This window comes from Hippoglossus hippoglossus, chromosome 4, assembly GCF_009819705.1.
Source record: "Hippoglossus hippoglossus isolate fHipHip1 chromosome 4, fHipHip1.pri, whole genome shotgun sequence".
NCBI classification, from domain to species: domain Eukaryota; kingdom Metazoa; phylum Chordata; class Actinopteri; order Pleuronectiformes; family Pleuronectidae; genus Hippoglossus; species Hippoglossus hippoglossus.
Window position 1 is genome coordinate 15,557,119 of NC_047154.1, and position 14,450 is coordinate 15,571,568.

The 14,450-nt window shown below is 40.4% G+C and overlaps 2 protein-coding genes across 7 annotated transcripts; both read right to left on the reverse strand.

The window, feature by feature from the left end:
- Window position 1: 1 nt before the first annotated feature.
- On the reverse strand, window positions 2-2,820 carry samd13 (sterile alpha motif domain containing 13). Of its 4 annotated transcripts, none has more exons than XR_004613588.1 (6): window positions 2,597-2,820; window positions 2,148-2,253; window positions 1,198-1,240; window positions 978-1,089; window positions 678-881; window positions 2-236 (listed from the first exon to the last, which is right to left on the reverse strand). XR_004613588.1 is itself a non-coding variant. In XM_034582456.1 (5 exons), exons 2-5 carry the CDS (start codon window positions 2,173-2,175, stop codon window positions 738-740), a joined length of 327 nt encoding a protein of 108 aa, XP_034438347.1. In that variant the 5' UTR covers window positions 2,176-2,253; window positions 2,597-2,819; the 3' UTR covers window positions 2-737. The 4 variants fall into 4 exon arrangements, 2 of the variants coding, with proteins under 2 accessions (XP_034438347.1, XP_034438348.1); XR_004613587.1 differs by having other exon boundaries at window positions 521-881; window positions 2,597-2,819; XM_034582456.1 differs by having other exon boundaries at window positions 2-881; window positions 2,597-2,819.
- Window positions 2,821-2,883: 63 nt separating this feature from the next.
- On the reverse strand, window positions 2,884-13,630 carry prkacba (protein kinase, cAMP-dependent, catalytic, beta a). Of its 3 annotated transcripts, XM_034582442.1 has the most exons (11): window positions 13,262-13,630; window positions 10,813-10,821; window positions 10,047-10,108; window positions 9,776-9,904; window positions 8,764-8,862; window positions 8,514-8,596; window positions 8,179-8,305; window positions 7,834-7,929; window positions 7,233-7,355; window positions 6,907-7,071; window positions 2,884-6,834 (listed from the first exon to the last, which is right to left on the reverse strand). In XM_034582442.1, exons 1-11 carry the CDS (start codon window positions 13,305-13,307, stop codon window positions 6,709-6,711), a joined length of 1,065 nt encoding a protein of 354 aa, XP_034438333.1. In that variant the 5' UTR covers window positions 13,308-13,630; the 3' UTR covers window positions 2,884-6,708. The 3 variants fall into 3 exon arrangements, with proteins under 3 accessions (XP_034438333.1, XP_034438334.1, XP_034438332.1); XM_034582443.1 differs by lacking the exon at window positions 10,813-10,821; XM_034582441.1 differs by lacking the exons at window positions 10,813-10,821; window positions 13,262-13,630 and adding an exon at window positions 11,547-11,947.
- Window positions 13,631-14,450: the final 820 nt, after the last annotated feature.

Below are 14,450 nucleotides of genomic sequence, written 5' to 3' on the forward strand. Positions count from 1 at the left end.
ATCCGATGTTGTTCTTTGGTGAGAAAAGAGCACCATTTATTGCAAATCTTTGCTTCAGATATTCAAACTCCAGTGTTATGCTGCACATATACATTAGTCATAAACACTTCAATACAGTTGTGACAAAATGCTGAGAGCACCACAGGTAGGAAATATAATAATAAGAATATATATACACATAAATATTTTTGTGTAAGGAGCCTCGGGCCTGGATAAAGAAGGTGGCTTGTTGTGTCCTGAAAAAAAAAAAACTTTATTGTGACATGCAAAAGGACGATTCATGGACTCAGCTGGACAGGTCACAGCATAAAAAAATGTTTTGGGGCAAAATGGGATGCATCAGAATACTTGTCTGCATGTATCAAAGTGTTCAGGAAACAGAACAGACACAGTTTTTAACTATATCCTCTTAAGTACAAATACGTTGAAACAAACAAACAGATTAATTCAATTCTGCCCCCCCCCACCCCCCAATTTTTCTTCTTTTAAATAAAAACACACTCACAAATAAAATACATACCTCAAGCAGCAGAAATAAGAATGGCTGAAAGGGTAAACAGCTGAGTGGACTCCATGTTCAACACATTTTTGGGGCCCATGCTTATAAAAAAGATACAGCATTCAAATCCTGTTCTGGTGCCACTGTGACAAGAGTTGTCTGTGACGCGGCAGCTAACCTGGGATCTCCTGACGGGTTGATTGTCGCTGAGGTGAGTTGCTGGGGACAGCATGTGCTGCTACGACGCATTGCTCTTCAGGTGTTGAGTCTGCAGTGGCTTCACGTGATACTCATAGATCTTCAACGCTGGGCCGAGCTTTATCGACAGCCCCGTCAGGACGTCGTTACGCGTCATCAGGAGCAGGGACTTGCCATCGATCTCCTGTCGGGCGCAGAGAGAAATAACCGATTGACATCCTACTTTGTTTTCATCGTGTGATCGGATTTTTCGAGCAGAGCAGAAGAGGCCCACACCAACCTGATCCTGGAAAGCCGTGGCTTGTTCCTCAAACCCTGTAGCTTTGAAGTAGTTGACGACATCAGCGACCCCCCAGTTGGCAGGGTCGGGCACCTGACCGTTCTCCACTGGGCTGTGGGGGGGAAACGGATTCAACTTAACGTGCAGTGAACTGTAACAGTGGTTTAACACATTCATTCAAATCTGTCAATAAACAATGTCCTACACATGGAGATAATACCTTTTGGTGTCAACAGAGCCGTTTGCCTTTTCTTCCATTCCGGCTGTTACACAAAGAAAGATATGCAACAATGATTTAATTAATTCATCATTTTGAACTTGATCACTTGATTTAATAATGTTTTTATCTGTGAATAATCTGCCAATAATATTTCCACAATCAATTTTTATAAAAATATTGAAGTGTAGAATATTCTTCTCAAGTCACTTTACAAGAGGCCTGAACCATTAACATTTCAGCATTTTGACTTAAAATAGTAAATTCAATGATTTATCAAAAAGCGAAACACACATTTTTGTGTGACATGCTTCGTTTTGAACGATAAAAATATATTGATTTTCTAAATATGGATGATGCGGACAGATTGATTTGGCTATATACCCGTGGAATAGGGTTGGATGATGCATAAAATTATATCAAGATAAACATTTTCATATCAGTCGTAGTGAAAATTATCACAATAAATGGTGCATAATTTTTTTCTGCTGAGGGAAGGTTGTGATTTCAAACTCTTCTTCATGAGCATTCATTTTACATTTTACACATCTGATGTAGATGGATTTTGTGTAACACCTCCTCACGGTGCTTGAACAATGCATAAGCATTATATCGATATATATATATCTGACATTTATATTATCACTTAACGATATTATTAAATTGTCCACTCTAACCATAACCCTGACATATTTAGTATGTTTAAAAGCTTCTTCTTAGACTTTATACTTTCATTGTGTACAAGCTTCTAAGGTGTAAACAGCTTCACAACAAAGAAGCAGATTGGTTAAAGAAGCAAACACACAGTTTCCTGTATGAGATGTCAGAGAAGAGCGTGTGTGGTTAAAATCAAACCGAAACCACAGTTTTACTGAGAGAACGAGATGTCTCCAAACTCGTGTAGTTTTCACGTCTAGCCTCTGATCGTTTACAAACGAGCTCTCGTCTCTTACAATCTGTAACGTTGCAGTAATTTCTCATCAGACGTCTTCTCTGGCAGAACTTAGTGAGTTGGCAGTTCGGACACCATCGTTGTCTCTCGTTCGCCGGATGTCTCCACTGGAAGAAACAGAAGCACAGCGCTGTTGTTCGGACAGAAATAAAAACGATAAAAAAAAAAGACGATAAAACACAGTTTCAGAGTAAAAGTAAACTGCTGCTGGGTCCGTGTGACAGCGGGGAAAACCAGGAGCTAAATTAAATATGGCAGAGAAACACTGCACGCGACGTGAGATAGCTCCAGTAGCCACAGACATAAATACAATGTGAACACACAGCTCGACCCAGAACAGTGAGGAGGCGGCGACACGCTAAATGTCACGAGCTAATATCTCATCCCTGCTGCTCCGCGTTCCGTATTAAGCTAGTTAGCTGGTTCGGCTAATACAAATTTTGAAGTTACCTTATTTTTTTGATGATTCCTGCTTGACAGCGACGGTTCGTCCGAGATGTGCGAGTAGTTCAGTCGACCCGGTGTTTCCTAACGCCTCCGATATTTTACTGAGCGAAAAAAGGCGATATTCAATTGATAAAATCAAGATTTAATCAAGTAATACCAAGTGGAAGCTCTTCATCGGTTTAGCCTTCTTCGCCCACATGACAACAGGGCATTGTGGGGAATGGAGTTTTCTTTACCCGTTGAGCGGCAGCAGTTGTAGTTTGGAGGGACACACCACCACAGTCACCACATTTTTTAATAAAAAGAATTTATTATAGTGACATATCCTCTGTTACATAAAGTCTGCTACAGCAAAGTATACTCCCCTTGCAAACACAAGTAAATATGGGTGGGAAAATCAAACAAAAAACGAAAAACGTGTCAGCCTTGTAAATGATGTGCAAAATATTTCCACAAACTAAATACAGACACATTTCAGATGATCCCACACCGCACCGGCATGTGTGGATACAGCTAGACGGAGAGCTCATGAACTGGTTTCCCTTCAAAAACAACTGGAGGAGTGTGAAGTGGCTCAGGGAAGAAAGTGCCATCATTTACATCAAATATGACGTTATCACACACATGGGGAGAAATGACACGGAAGAAAAGAGCTGTGGGTTTCCTATACTCACTCTCTGGGATGATTAACACACAGGCAGTTTGGACTGAAACATGCTGAATTCCCAGATATAGTTTTCCAAGTAGGTCCAAAGAAAAAGAAAAGGAAAGAACTGCCAATGATTCTGCAATTACATTCTGCTCAACCTTTAAACTAGGGAAATAATGTTGCATCCGGTTTAATGAAAACTGAGTTCATAAGTAATAAACCGAAAAAGGTGAAGTAACAAACATTGAAACAAAAGTTAAATTAAAAGTTTATAATTTGAAAGAGGCATGAGAGGCATCGGTGTGCATTTACTTTTGTGAGTATGTTTCTTCTATAAACTTTATAGGGAAAATGAAAAAAAAAGTTGTACAAATAAATAATCCAATATTTTCATTGTTTGTAACATTTTTGTGAATCAAACATTTGGAGTCTCCTTGTCTACTGAGAACTATGCAAGTTTAAACATTTAAAATGTTATTTCATTAGACATCTCTAAATATAAATAAAAATATAAGAAAGAGTTGTGCCTTTTGAAATTAAAATCGGAGCTACATAAAATGTCACATCATGTGCTCGATCTATGAAAAAAAATTTAATAGAAATTCAGGCCATAAACAGTACATAGGTACCTGGGAAAATCGTTCTGTCCCTTTTCACATTTGGTTCTCCAAGATTGTTGAACTTGATTAAATTGCATTTCTCTTCATCTACAAAGACTCAAGCACCACATCAAATAATGGTCAAAACCTCTGAAGACTTAAAATTTGAAACACGGTTGACGATGCATTATTGTTTCCCACAAGATGGAGGTACCTTAAAAAATGTTTTTGATTACCCCGTAACCCTGAGCGTCCAACCTGCAGAAATAACCTCAACCCCCACACACCCCCCCCCCCCCGAGAACAGCAGAGTCAAAACTTCCTTCTGAAAGAAATCAAAGAATCACACGAGCAGAGCTTTTCTAGCATCTAGAAGTTCAACAAGTGGACACCTTGGCATTGTAGGTATTGAACCTTTGACGTACAGATATTTTAAATACAACATGTCAAGCTGGTGAGGAGTTTGCAGAGGCAGGGACAAACATTTTAGTAGCATGGACAGGAAAGGTGTCAGAATTAATGGGTGCACAGTTTAGAAAAATAAAAAGGGAAAAGAATGCATTAACTATGTGAAGACGGTAACGTAACAGGAGTGGCTTACAATAAGAAAAAATATTGGAATATTGACCTTATTCCCTTTGGAAATCTGAGACAAGTCTACAGCGCTTTTGTCCACCAACGATCAGTAACTGAACTGATGAAGCCTGAGCAATTTTGCAAGGAAGAGTGAGCAAATATTGCTCCATCACAGTGTGCAATTTTTTCTTTTTGAACATGATGCAATGACACTACAGCACTACAGGCCAAAGGTTCTAGAACACACCCCCATTTCCAGCAGTTCAAGTCCAGTGAATAAACTTAAATGGTAAAAATGCAACTGGTAAACTGCCCACAGTAAAAAGAAATCCTGTCAATTTCATAGGAAACAGGAATTTCTGTCAAGGAAACAGGTTTGTCTACAGCTTCCCTGCAGCAGAGGACGTAAATGAGGCTGAAGTAGTGCTGTATATTGCTATCAGAGTGGTGAGAAGAAGATGAAATATAAAGGAAGACAGACTTTGATTGGTCAGAGGTTACAGCAAGATAATGGCGCAAATCATTAGAAGAAAAGAATCGGAGGCTTCAAATGATGGAAGAGCAGCACAGTCTAAAGAATAAACTCTGTGGAGCTGGTTTGGGATGAGTTAGACAGGTGACATTTTGTTTAAAAGATAATCCATGATTCCTTGCTTTTAAAATCTCCAATTGTTTCACTTCTTCTACAATTCAATTTCAGAAACAATGCCAAATTGAATCATATAAATTTAAATTACTTTAAAAATACAGCTGCAAAAATGGACGTGCTCTGAAACCTTTGATCGTTAGCGTATAACTGCACAAGGTAGATGATACAGCCAAGTGAAGTGAGCAAGATGCACAAACACTAAAAGGATATGATAGTTGTTATTTGTTGTTAATATTTCCTGGTAAGAGCGTATTTCAAAACTAAATCATAGTTTTGTTTTTACTGGATTATTCAGAACAACATGACATTAAAAAAAAAAAAAAAAGGACCTTTCCAATGGCTCAGTGTCTCCTGGCTGTGAAACAACTTAAAAGGTAACAAAATGAAGAACAACAAAAAACATGGGAACACTTTCAGGACACTATTAGCTTGTTGTGACACTGCTGTACAAACTTAATAAACATGCAAGAGTAAAACTTAAAATAAATCAAATATGGCAAGTTACACGATGTCGTCCGAGAATGCGCCGCGAAAGCACAGTTCGCTTTTACAAACAAAATCAAAACACAAAAATATGCCCATGTGAGCAACACTGCTTTGTGTCCTCGACGACGAACCCTAATGAAAAATCTAACTATTGACCTTTCAGCTATTGAAAAATGCCATGTCGAAGCACTCCATATATCTTGAACGTACCAGAGACAGATGACCTGTCGTGTGGAGTCTCATACCCAAACTTCATCCGTTTCATTCCCGTGAAACATCTGTACCTGAAAAATATATCATGTCATTCCATTCATGTAATACCACACCAAATCTGAGGTAAAAAGGAAATGTCCTGTGACCGGATATGGATAAAACAATGCTACGGCTGATCAACTAATACAGCACTGACAAGTTTGTTGTCATTGTTGATCAGTCTCTTCAAGAATCAAATGCCCGAACCTCAGGAAGTCCCCAGTGTTTTCTTTGCAGAACTTTCTTTGATTGAATTTTGGTCATGCTTTAACAGAACAGTGTATGAATCATATATGTATATTTCTATATGCACAAATACATGGTTGTAGGTGGTATGACACCAGAATGATTAGTAACGGTTGATGTTGAGGTGGTTATGATTAATGAATAATAAAATGAACCTTTAAAAACACACCTGTGTAACAGACGACAGGCAAATTTCAATGTTGAAATTTTGAACCAAATATAATCCCTTCTGTTTTCCTAAAGCTTATATTACAAAATGTGCAATACCAGCTAATACAATCTATCACTCTTTGTGCCACTTGTAAATTGAGAGTAATATTAGTTTTCACGTTTTCAAAAATAATTATGACTTGAAATAAGGAGGGGGGAGGATAATCAAAAGTGGCAAAACGGAAAACAACAGAAATAAGGTAAAAAGATGAGGACGTGGTCTAGTATTTTTGTGTCGCAGCACGAGTGGTGGCTGCATAATGTGCCTGTGTATAGGTTAGTGCTAACTGCACGCAGGATCATGGCAAGAAGGACCTCATTCAGCCGTGTGGAATGAAGGAATGAGGCGTTTGTTTTGAACATGTGACGGCCTCGGCTCCACCCTAACCCTCGGGAGAGTGCAAATATCCCAAAACACACGAGCCCTGATGCGACTCCGGCCCACTCACTAGAACTCAGCAAACTCTTTCGCACACTTTTCTGTTTGCGAGACACGAATGTCTTCCTCTTCGTAGTCGTCAAAGTTGCTCGTGTCTCCTGGTCCTCTGCACTTGGGCAAGAAGGGCGCTTCGACCTAAAAAATGCACATTGCAATATTTATTTGGGATAGATACTTATTATTTACAACGATAAAACCAAGACGTACCTTTCTCTCGTAGACGGCGATCCAGTCTGTTGTGGAGAACCACTTGTGATTTTTGATGTCATTCACGCCATTCTTCAGGTTCCCAAATCTCTTAGTCAGGTCGACCTGAAGCAGATTTCTCAGCAAGTCCTTCAGGTCGGAGCTAAAGTGAGAGGGGAATCGTACCTGCAAGATCGAGAAGAAGACAGAAACTTTGAATCAGCAAGAAGAAAATGTAGAACATTCCTTTAATATGCTGGATTGCAGTAAATTGTGGGGAAGCAAAGTTGATCCTTATAATTCAAGCATTAAATTAGCTTTTTTTGCACATGGCTAAACCGCTGTACCTTGCCAGACACAATCTTCTCATAGATCTGGATAGGCTGATCAGCAAAAAAGGGAGGATAACCAGCAGCCATCTCATAGATGAGAACTCCAAGTGCCCACCAGTCCACAGCTTTGTTGTAGCCCTGGAAGAAACAGAATGTTTTTTTAATTAATTTTCAATTACAGGACGGCATCAACAATATTAGTCAGAAAGCCCTGAGACATACAGTCCAGACCAGACGTGATTGAACAGTTACACATTTTCTGTTCTTCGACTGACACTCAAGGACAATCCATAGCTGGGGGTCCAGTGGAATAGTGGGCACTCCTACCACATAAGTGCAACGTCCATGGTTCGATTCCCAGGTCAACAGTCTTGAGTTGCATATCATATCTTCTTCTTTAAGCCTTTGTTGTCAACACTGTGATAAAACTCGTGTTACTCTGCATAAAAAGGGCTGTGATTCTTAACACTTCTCCCAATAGGAGTGTGAGGAACTTTGAAGCTGAAAGGCATTGTTTCATTTGAAAGCCGGAGAGCAGGATTACTGAGCCCAAACAATGGAAAACAATAAGTGTGAACTGCACTGTAGCAAGATGACAAGGGTAAGAAGGGCTCACCTTGCTGAGGATGATCTCTGGAGCCAGGTACTCAGGAGTACCACACAATGTCCAGGTTCTGCCTTTTACTCTTTTGGCAAAACCAAAGTCTGTGACCTGCAGAAAGAACAATAGGTACATGATAATATTATGCAGAATACAAAAAGACATATATACCATTAAGCCCATATTTCATTGTGTTTGTTTAACATTGTTTTATTGTTGTACATTTATTCTAAAGAAGCAGACTAATGAAATATTAATATCTACTTGGCCCAGACATTCACTACTTAATGGTTTACAGACTTTGTTGATGACATCATTTCACTCTATTTACTATTAGAAACCATTAGATGAATTGTGTACCTGGATGTACCCATGTTGATCTATGAGCAGGTTTTCAGGCTTCAAGTCTCTGTAGATGAGGTCTAAGGAGTGAAGGTACTCAAAGGTGAGTACTATCTGAGCTGCATAAAATCTCGCATGGTTTTCACTGAAAGAGGGAAACGGAGAATCAGTCACTGATGAAATATATGAACACAAGCCTCTTTTGAGCAAAGAAGCAAACGCAATCATTCATGGTACAGCCAATTTAAAATGATGTCGGTCTGAAGGCATTTCACCCATGGAATTACTGATGAGTCATTGTTCAACGGTTGATGGCTTTTAAAGTACTTCAAACAAAAAATAAAACACCTTACCTGAACCTTCCAATACGTCTGAGGTGTGAGAACATCTCTCCCCCAGGAACATATTCCATCACCATGTAGAGGTTTGAGTTGTCCTGTTCAACGAAGACAGAAACATTTCAGGAGGCTCACACCAACAGAATGAATGGTCTCATCGTATTTTAACTTTTTGATATTTTATTGTTATTAGAAAACTATCCAAAATTATGTAAAACTTTATATTTTCACAATGCACTCGTACGTGGTGGGTGCCTGTGTGTACCTTAAAAGCGTACTCCAATCTGACAAGGAAGGGGAAGGAGACGGCCTGTAGTATTCTTTTTTCATTTAGCGTGTGTTCTATCTGCTTCAACTTTACCACCTGAAAAGAGAAGGTACACACAAGTATATGTTAAGCATAGTGTACTGTTGATAATTGGTGTGTGGTGTGTGGTGTGTGGTGTGTGGTGTGTGTGGGTTTGTGTCTGTCCTAGTCTGCAGTCAGCTATTGTCTTTCATTCGGCTTAGGAAGTTGTGAAAATCACCTTGCAGAGACTTAAAACCTGCTCTGATAACACTTATTTGCAACTTATTACAAACATCTGCCTGTCTGGTGCATTCAGCTCAGACAAACTACCTGAAAGTCGGGTGTCGAACAGCACTGCAACCAAAGTATTACCAGACAATCAAAACGAGAAGTCTCACAATAAGCAGTCACAGACAGGAAAGTCAACACACCGGCCTGTCACTCATTCGGTTTACATCTTCACTACAGCACAATGATATGGCAACTGGCCACAATATTTACTGCGATGAATGACCTACTATGTCTCTAACAACGTTCCCGCCTCTGCAAGTTCATTTGCATACTGGACTGAGATGCCTGGGTGGAAAACAATGGCTATCTACAAATCAGTATAAACAACAGGACAAGGATTGAGAAGTCATATACTGTGTACAGGAAAGACTTTCAGCAGTGGAGCTGAAACAGAAACACAGATAAGCAATTTCTTAAACCAGGGATCAGATCACTGCAATGCGATCAACATAGTGAGGACACGACAGCCTCCTCCTCCAACTTTCACATCAGTATTTAAAGATCGAAACTCTCATAATGTGCCTCTGAGGTTTCCAGTGATAGCATGCATGCAGTGTACAAGAGGAAGCGTTCCATTTCCTTTCATACACAGCATTTATGTAAAGACAAAGTTTGCTTTTCACTGTCACCACACGAATAAACAACAGTAGTTCTTATGAGATGGGTAAACCGTGAAACTTTAGAAACGTGTACTTACTTTCTGTTTGTCCAAGATCTTCATGGCGTAGAACTGGTTTGTTCCTTTATGTTTGACGAGCATAACTCGCCCAAATGAGCCTGTGCCCAAAGTCTTAAATCTATCAAAGTCATCCAGGCCAGTTGTGCTCTGAGGAAACACAGTGGAAATGATACAGCAAACTGAAGACTGAAATAATTCAACTCTGCCGGAAAGTTCAGAATGTTCAAAAACAGTTGAGTCCAGATTAATAGTATGAAGACAAATAAAGTACTCAGAGGGAACAGTTTACCTGTGCTGGACACTCCCATTTCTTTAAAAAATCCTCTTTGGCTTTAGCTAAGAACTCTTTCACTGCAAGAACAAGAGAGAAGTGTCATGAAACAATCAGCATTTAGGTGCTGACACCAGGTCAGTTTAACACGTTCAAGCAAATCACAAACTAGGGCAGTTTACATCTTGAGGAAACTAAACAAGGGAAATTCAGAGGTTCAGGGGAACAAATGCACTATAAGGTCAGGCAAATGTCAAGTACTGTGACGGCAGGACGGTACTTGACAAAACAAAATCTCCTCAACAAAACTCAAAACTTCACACCTAAGCAAGGAAACTGTATTTCATAAAGTGATGCAAAGAGCTCTTTTGAACTTTATGGAACTTGTCAATTCAAACTCAAGCTATTCTGCATCTCTTTCAGAGTGGGTGGGAGTAAACAGGGAGGTAATAATAATAGAAATAGGCGGAGAGAGGAGACTAAATACAGAAGAGTGCAGGCATAAGAAAAACAGTAGATTGTAAAAGTCACAGCAGACATGAGGCGTCCAAAGTCACAGAGTCTTCGCAGGTGTCTAATGTCGAGTTGCTCGGTAAAATTTGATATTCTGTTGTTGATATAAATGCATCCTTAGGCTGTAATATGTGTATTTAAAGGACTAGCAGTAGATTAAAGTGTAATATTTAGATATTTAAATAGTAATAGTAAGAAGCCTTGTGGGCATAAGCTGCGGAACAAACATTCTCTCTGTGATTTAGGACGACTCATGGAAAAATGAGCATACCAAAAGTCTCTACAGTTCACCAAGGGTTTGCAGGAACATTCACCCACATGGATGGAAATGATGGAGAAGAGAAAGAGAGGAAGAAACATTTATGAAGTGAAGAACATTTGACATTCAAATGTGTTGAATGCAACACGCAACAACATGACACAACATTAGGCCCCCTTAGACCAGACAGAGGTAAAATTACTCTAGAGAAATTATTATATTGGTTTAAAGATATATTTCTTCCATAAATCAATAGCAAGAGGTGTTTCTAAACTGCTGTTATGCTACTCTGAATAAAATACAAAAAGATTTAAATAAATAATGTTAAACTACAGTCATCTGCCACAAAACACACAACAGCGATAGTAAAGACATTGTAAGAAGCACACATAAATACACAGTTCATACTGGCAGAACAGGAGATGAAAATGACGGGACAGCGATATTAAAATGAAGTATGTGTGTGACGCAACCTGAGCTGTTTTTTCTTTTGTCTCACAGCTGAGTGGAAATACAGCAATTACCTGAACCTGATGAGGAAGGTGAGGACAGAATCTACATAAAAGGGTTTTGAGGCTGGGCTTAAAAATCGGACCATGTAATGAAAGCCAAATGAACAGAAACACACGAACTTCAAGTTGTACCAAGAAACCGGGAAGAAATGAGAAGAACCGACACAAGCCGAGACACATCCTGCTCAGAGCTATAAATTTTGGCGGACACATTTCAAGCAACAATGCACTTACTCAACTTGTCCCACATGACGGTGAACTCGGAGATAAGAGGCACATCACTCTCCTGTCCTCTCTGCTCTTGGCTACTCTTGCGACACTTGTAAAATAAACGGCTGGCGAAGGATTGCTCCTTTCCCTGGGCCATCCTGAGACAAATTTCTTGTTGTGTGTGAGATCAGAAAAAAAAAGGCTCCCTGGACAAAGCGACCATTTTCAGACTGACACTAAAGCTTCCTGTATGCAGACAAGTGCAAAGCGAACTGCTTGGCTAACCACACGGAGTTCAGCTTCCTGTTCGTGTCCTCTGCTTCAGTTTCAGTGGCCGGCTGTGAGTGTACCGTGTTCTGTGCTGTGTCATCTGATATTTATTGCTCTCCGGTGCTATTGCTGACATTGTTTTGACAAAAGCATACAAAGATAGCAAGGCACTGAAAAAGGCCAGTCTAGTTATGGCATCACTGCCCAAGTGCGATGCATTCAGAGTGTAGATAAGGAAACTGGAGGCCTGTTACACCCACTGACTGACTGACTGAGAGAGAGGGAACTTATCGCCAGGTTATCATGCACTCTGGTGGTTAACTTTAACAATGCAGTTCTTCAGAGAGCTTAAAGTCACCCTGACAAACTGACTCTTGAGCGGCACACTGGTTCCACTGGCCACCGAGGCGTCCAGCATTGAAAAACAAAAAAAATCTAAATGACAGAAATATTGAGTCGACACATTTCTGTATCTTGCTGTTTGCATCAGACACTACAGGTGGCTGGAGTCACACAAGGCTCAGGCTGCGTGGACCACTGCCAATCAGAAAGCCGGTCGTGACCAGCGCTCCTCAGACAGACACTAACCAAGGTACAGTGGATTAGCCTGGTCAGGACTTGACACAAAACACGACAACGGACAGAGGGCCCTCCGGCTACTGCTGCTTTCAAGTGATCAAGCACTACCTCGTCAACAGGTGCAGGAGACTTGAAGAGGAGCTGCCTTCCCCTTCATGTTATAGCATCAACAACAGACAACCACTGAAAGAAAGCTGTGATCGAGGCACAACATTTTAAATTTACAGTAAACTTGTTGACAGCTGCTGACTTGACACATTGGAGTGAACCACTAGGGTGGAAACGATGGCCGGTCACTCTGTAGCCCTTGTTGGGAACATTAAGCAAAACCAGAATAAAACAAACTCAAGGTGTTTATGAGATTTGAGCCTCTCTGTGTTGAGCTTATCTCAAACGTTATCAGGTACCTGTTGGTAACTGTGCCCAGGCCTTGCTCTGCAGCTTTAGCAGAGACTAATGTTTGCTCATGTTGTCTGGCTCCAGGCAATTCAATCAAACATGGTGCCCTGATAACTTCAGCTCAACCTTACACTGTGTGGGACAAATATATTGAAATTAAAAAAAAAAGCTTTCATCTGGCTAAGTAGAGGATTTGCAAACAGGATATGGTGATGCTGTCATTTTGCATCTGTATCTGTGGCACCGTTACAAAGTGAGATCAGGAGGCAGGGCTCAAGAGGAGGGAGACAACACACCTTGTAAACTGTCCCTACCAAAGATGGTTCTCCTCTGCAGCGCATTAGCACCGAGCTGTCTCTGCTAGCACTGGACAACAGCTGCTAAAGGTTGCTCTCCTCTGACTTCATAATAAACCCCTAGCAAGAAGCTAACACTACATGGCTGTCTGACTAACTAGCTAGCTCGGTGGCTCGTTTCCCCCGGGTGCTTACCGCTTTCCTGTTCATTGCCTTTCTTGGCAGTTGCTGTGTTTCCCATGTTATGCGGACAGGGCGATGCACAGCTGGCTAGGAGCGATGATGGTGGCGGCGGTAGGCTGACAGCAGCAGCGTCCTCCTCCTCCTCCTCCTCCTCCGTTAGCTAGCTAACAAATTTCAGCCCGAGCTAGCCGGCTGGCGGAGAGCAACATTAATGTCGTCTCTCCGTGGACAGAAGGCGAGGCTCGACGTGCTCTGCTGTCCGCCCTTTGCGCTCTTTATCCCCGATGTCCTCTGTCGTTCAAGTGCGGCTCCGCTGGAATGAAAACATGATCCAGACTTTTCACCTCTGCCTGCTGTCGTTCGCTGCTGCGTTCACGGCGCTCGAGAAAACACGTACGATACACTCGCGGAATGCTGCCTTCACGTACTGGTCGAACGTATTGAGTTCTCACGCATTACATTGTGCCATAGGTAAAATAGGATTCTGTTTATGTTGTTAAGTCGCATGAAGAAATCCATTATTCTGAGCAAAGAATAGTGATGACTGTTTTTTAAAAATATATATCTCCGTATAACTGCTACTACCAAGACAACATAAGGTAACATAACATCTTTATTAGTTCCTCTTTGGCGAAAATGTGCCGAGTTACAGCACCAAAGGGGAAAGTGAACATAGAGACATCAGTGAAAGTAAACAGACAATATTAACACATGGGAATGTAAAAACAGAAATAACATAAACAATGCAAACCAAATATATAGTGTGAACAGAGTATACACATGTATATCTTGTAACATGATTGCACATATAGAAAATTTGTATCGCACCACCATGTTAAAATAGTTGAACATTTGTGAAATATATTTGTGTTTGTGGTCTACAGAGAGCAGTGCTGGTTGTACAGTCTGACAGCAGCCAGAGGAAATTACTTCTACTAATGATAATATAAAAAATATCATTATTGTTATCATTGAGGTCCACATTTAACTGAATTCCAAGTTCATTCTCTGTTTTATTCTCATACACATTTATTGAAATGTGGTGTTGAGATCACACTAGACTGTATCAGTTTAAAACAAGGTGAATGAAAATGGATAGTATCATTAGGAAGACATTTTATTTTTAGACTGTGGGTGTAAAAGGACCATACCATGTAAATATAATTTGCAGGGTTTGAGATTTTGCCCCAAAAATAACCTT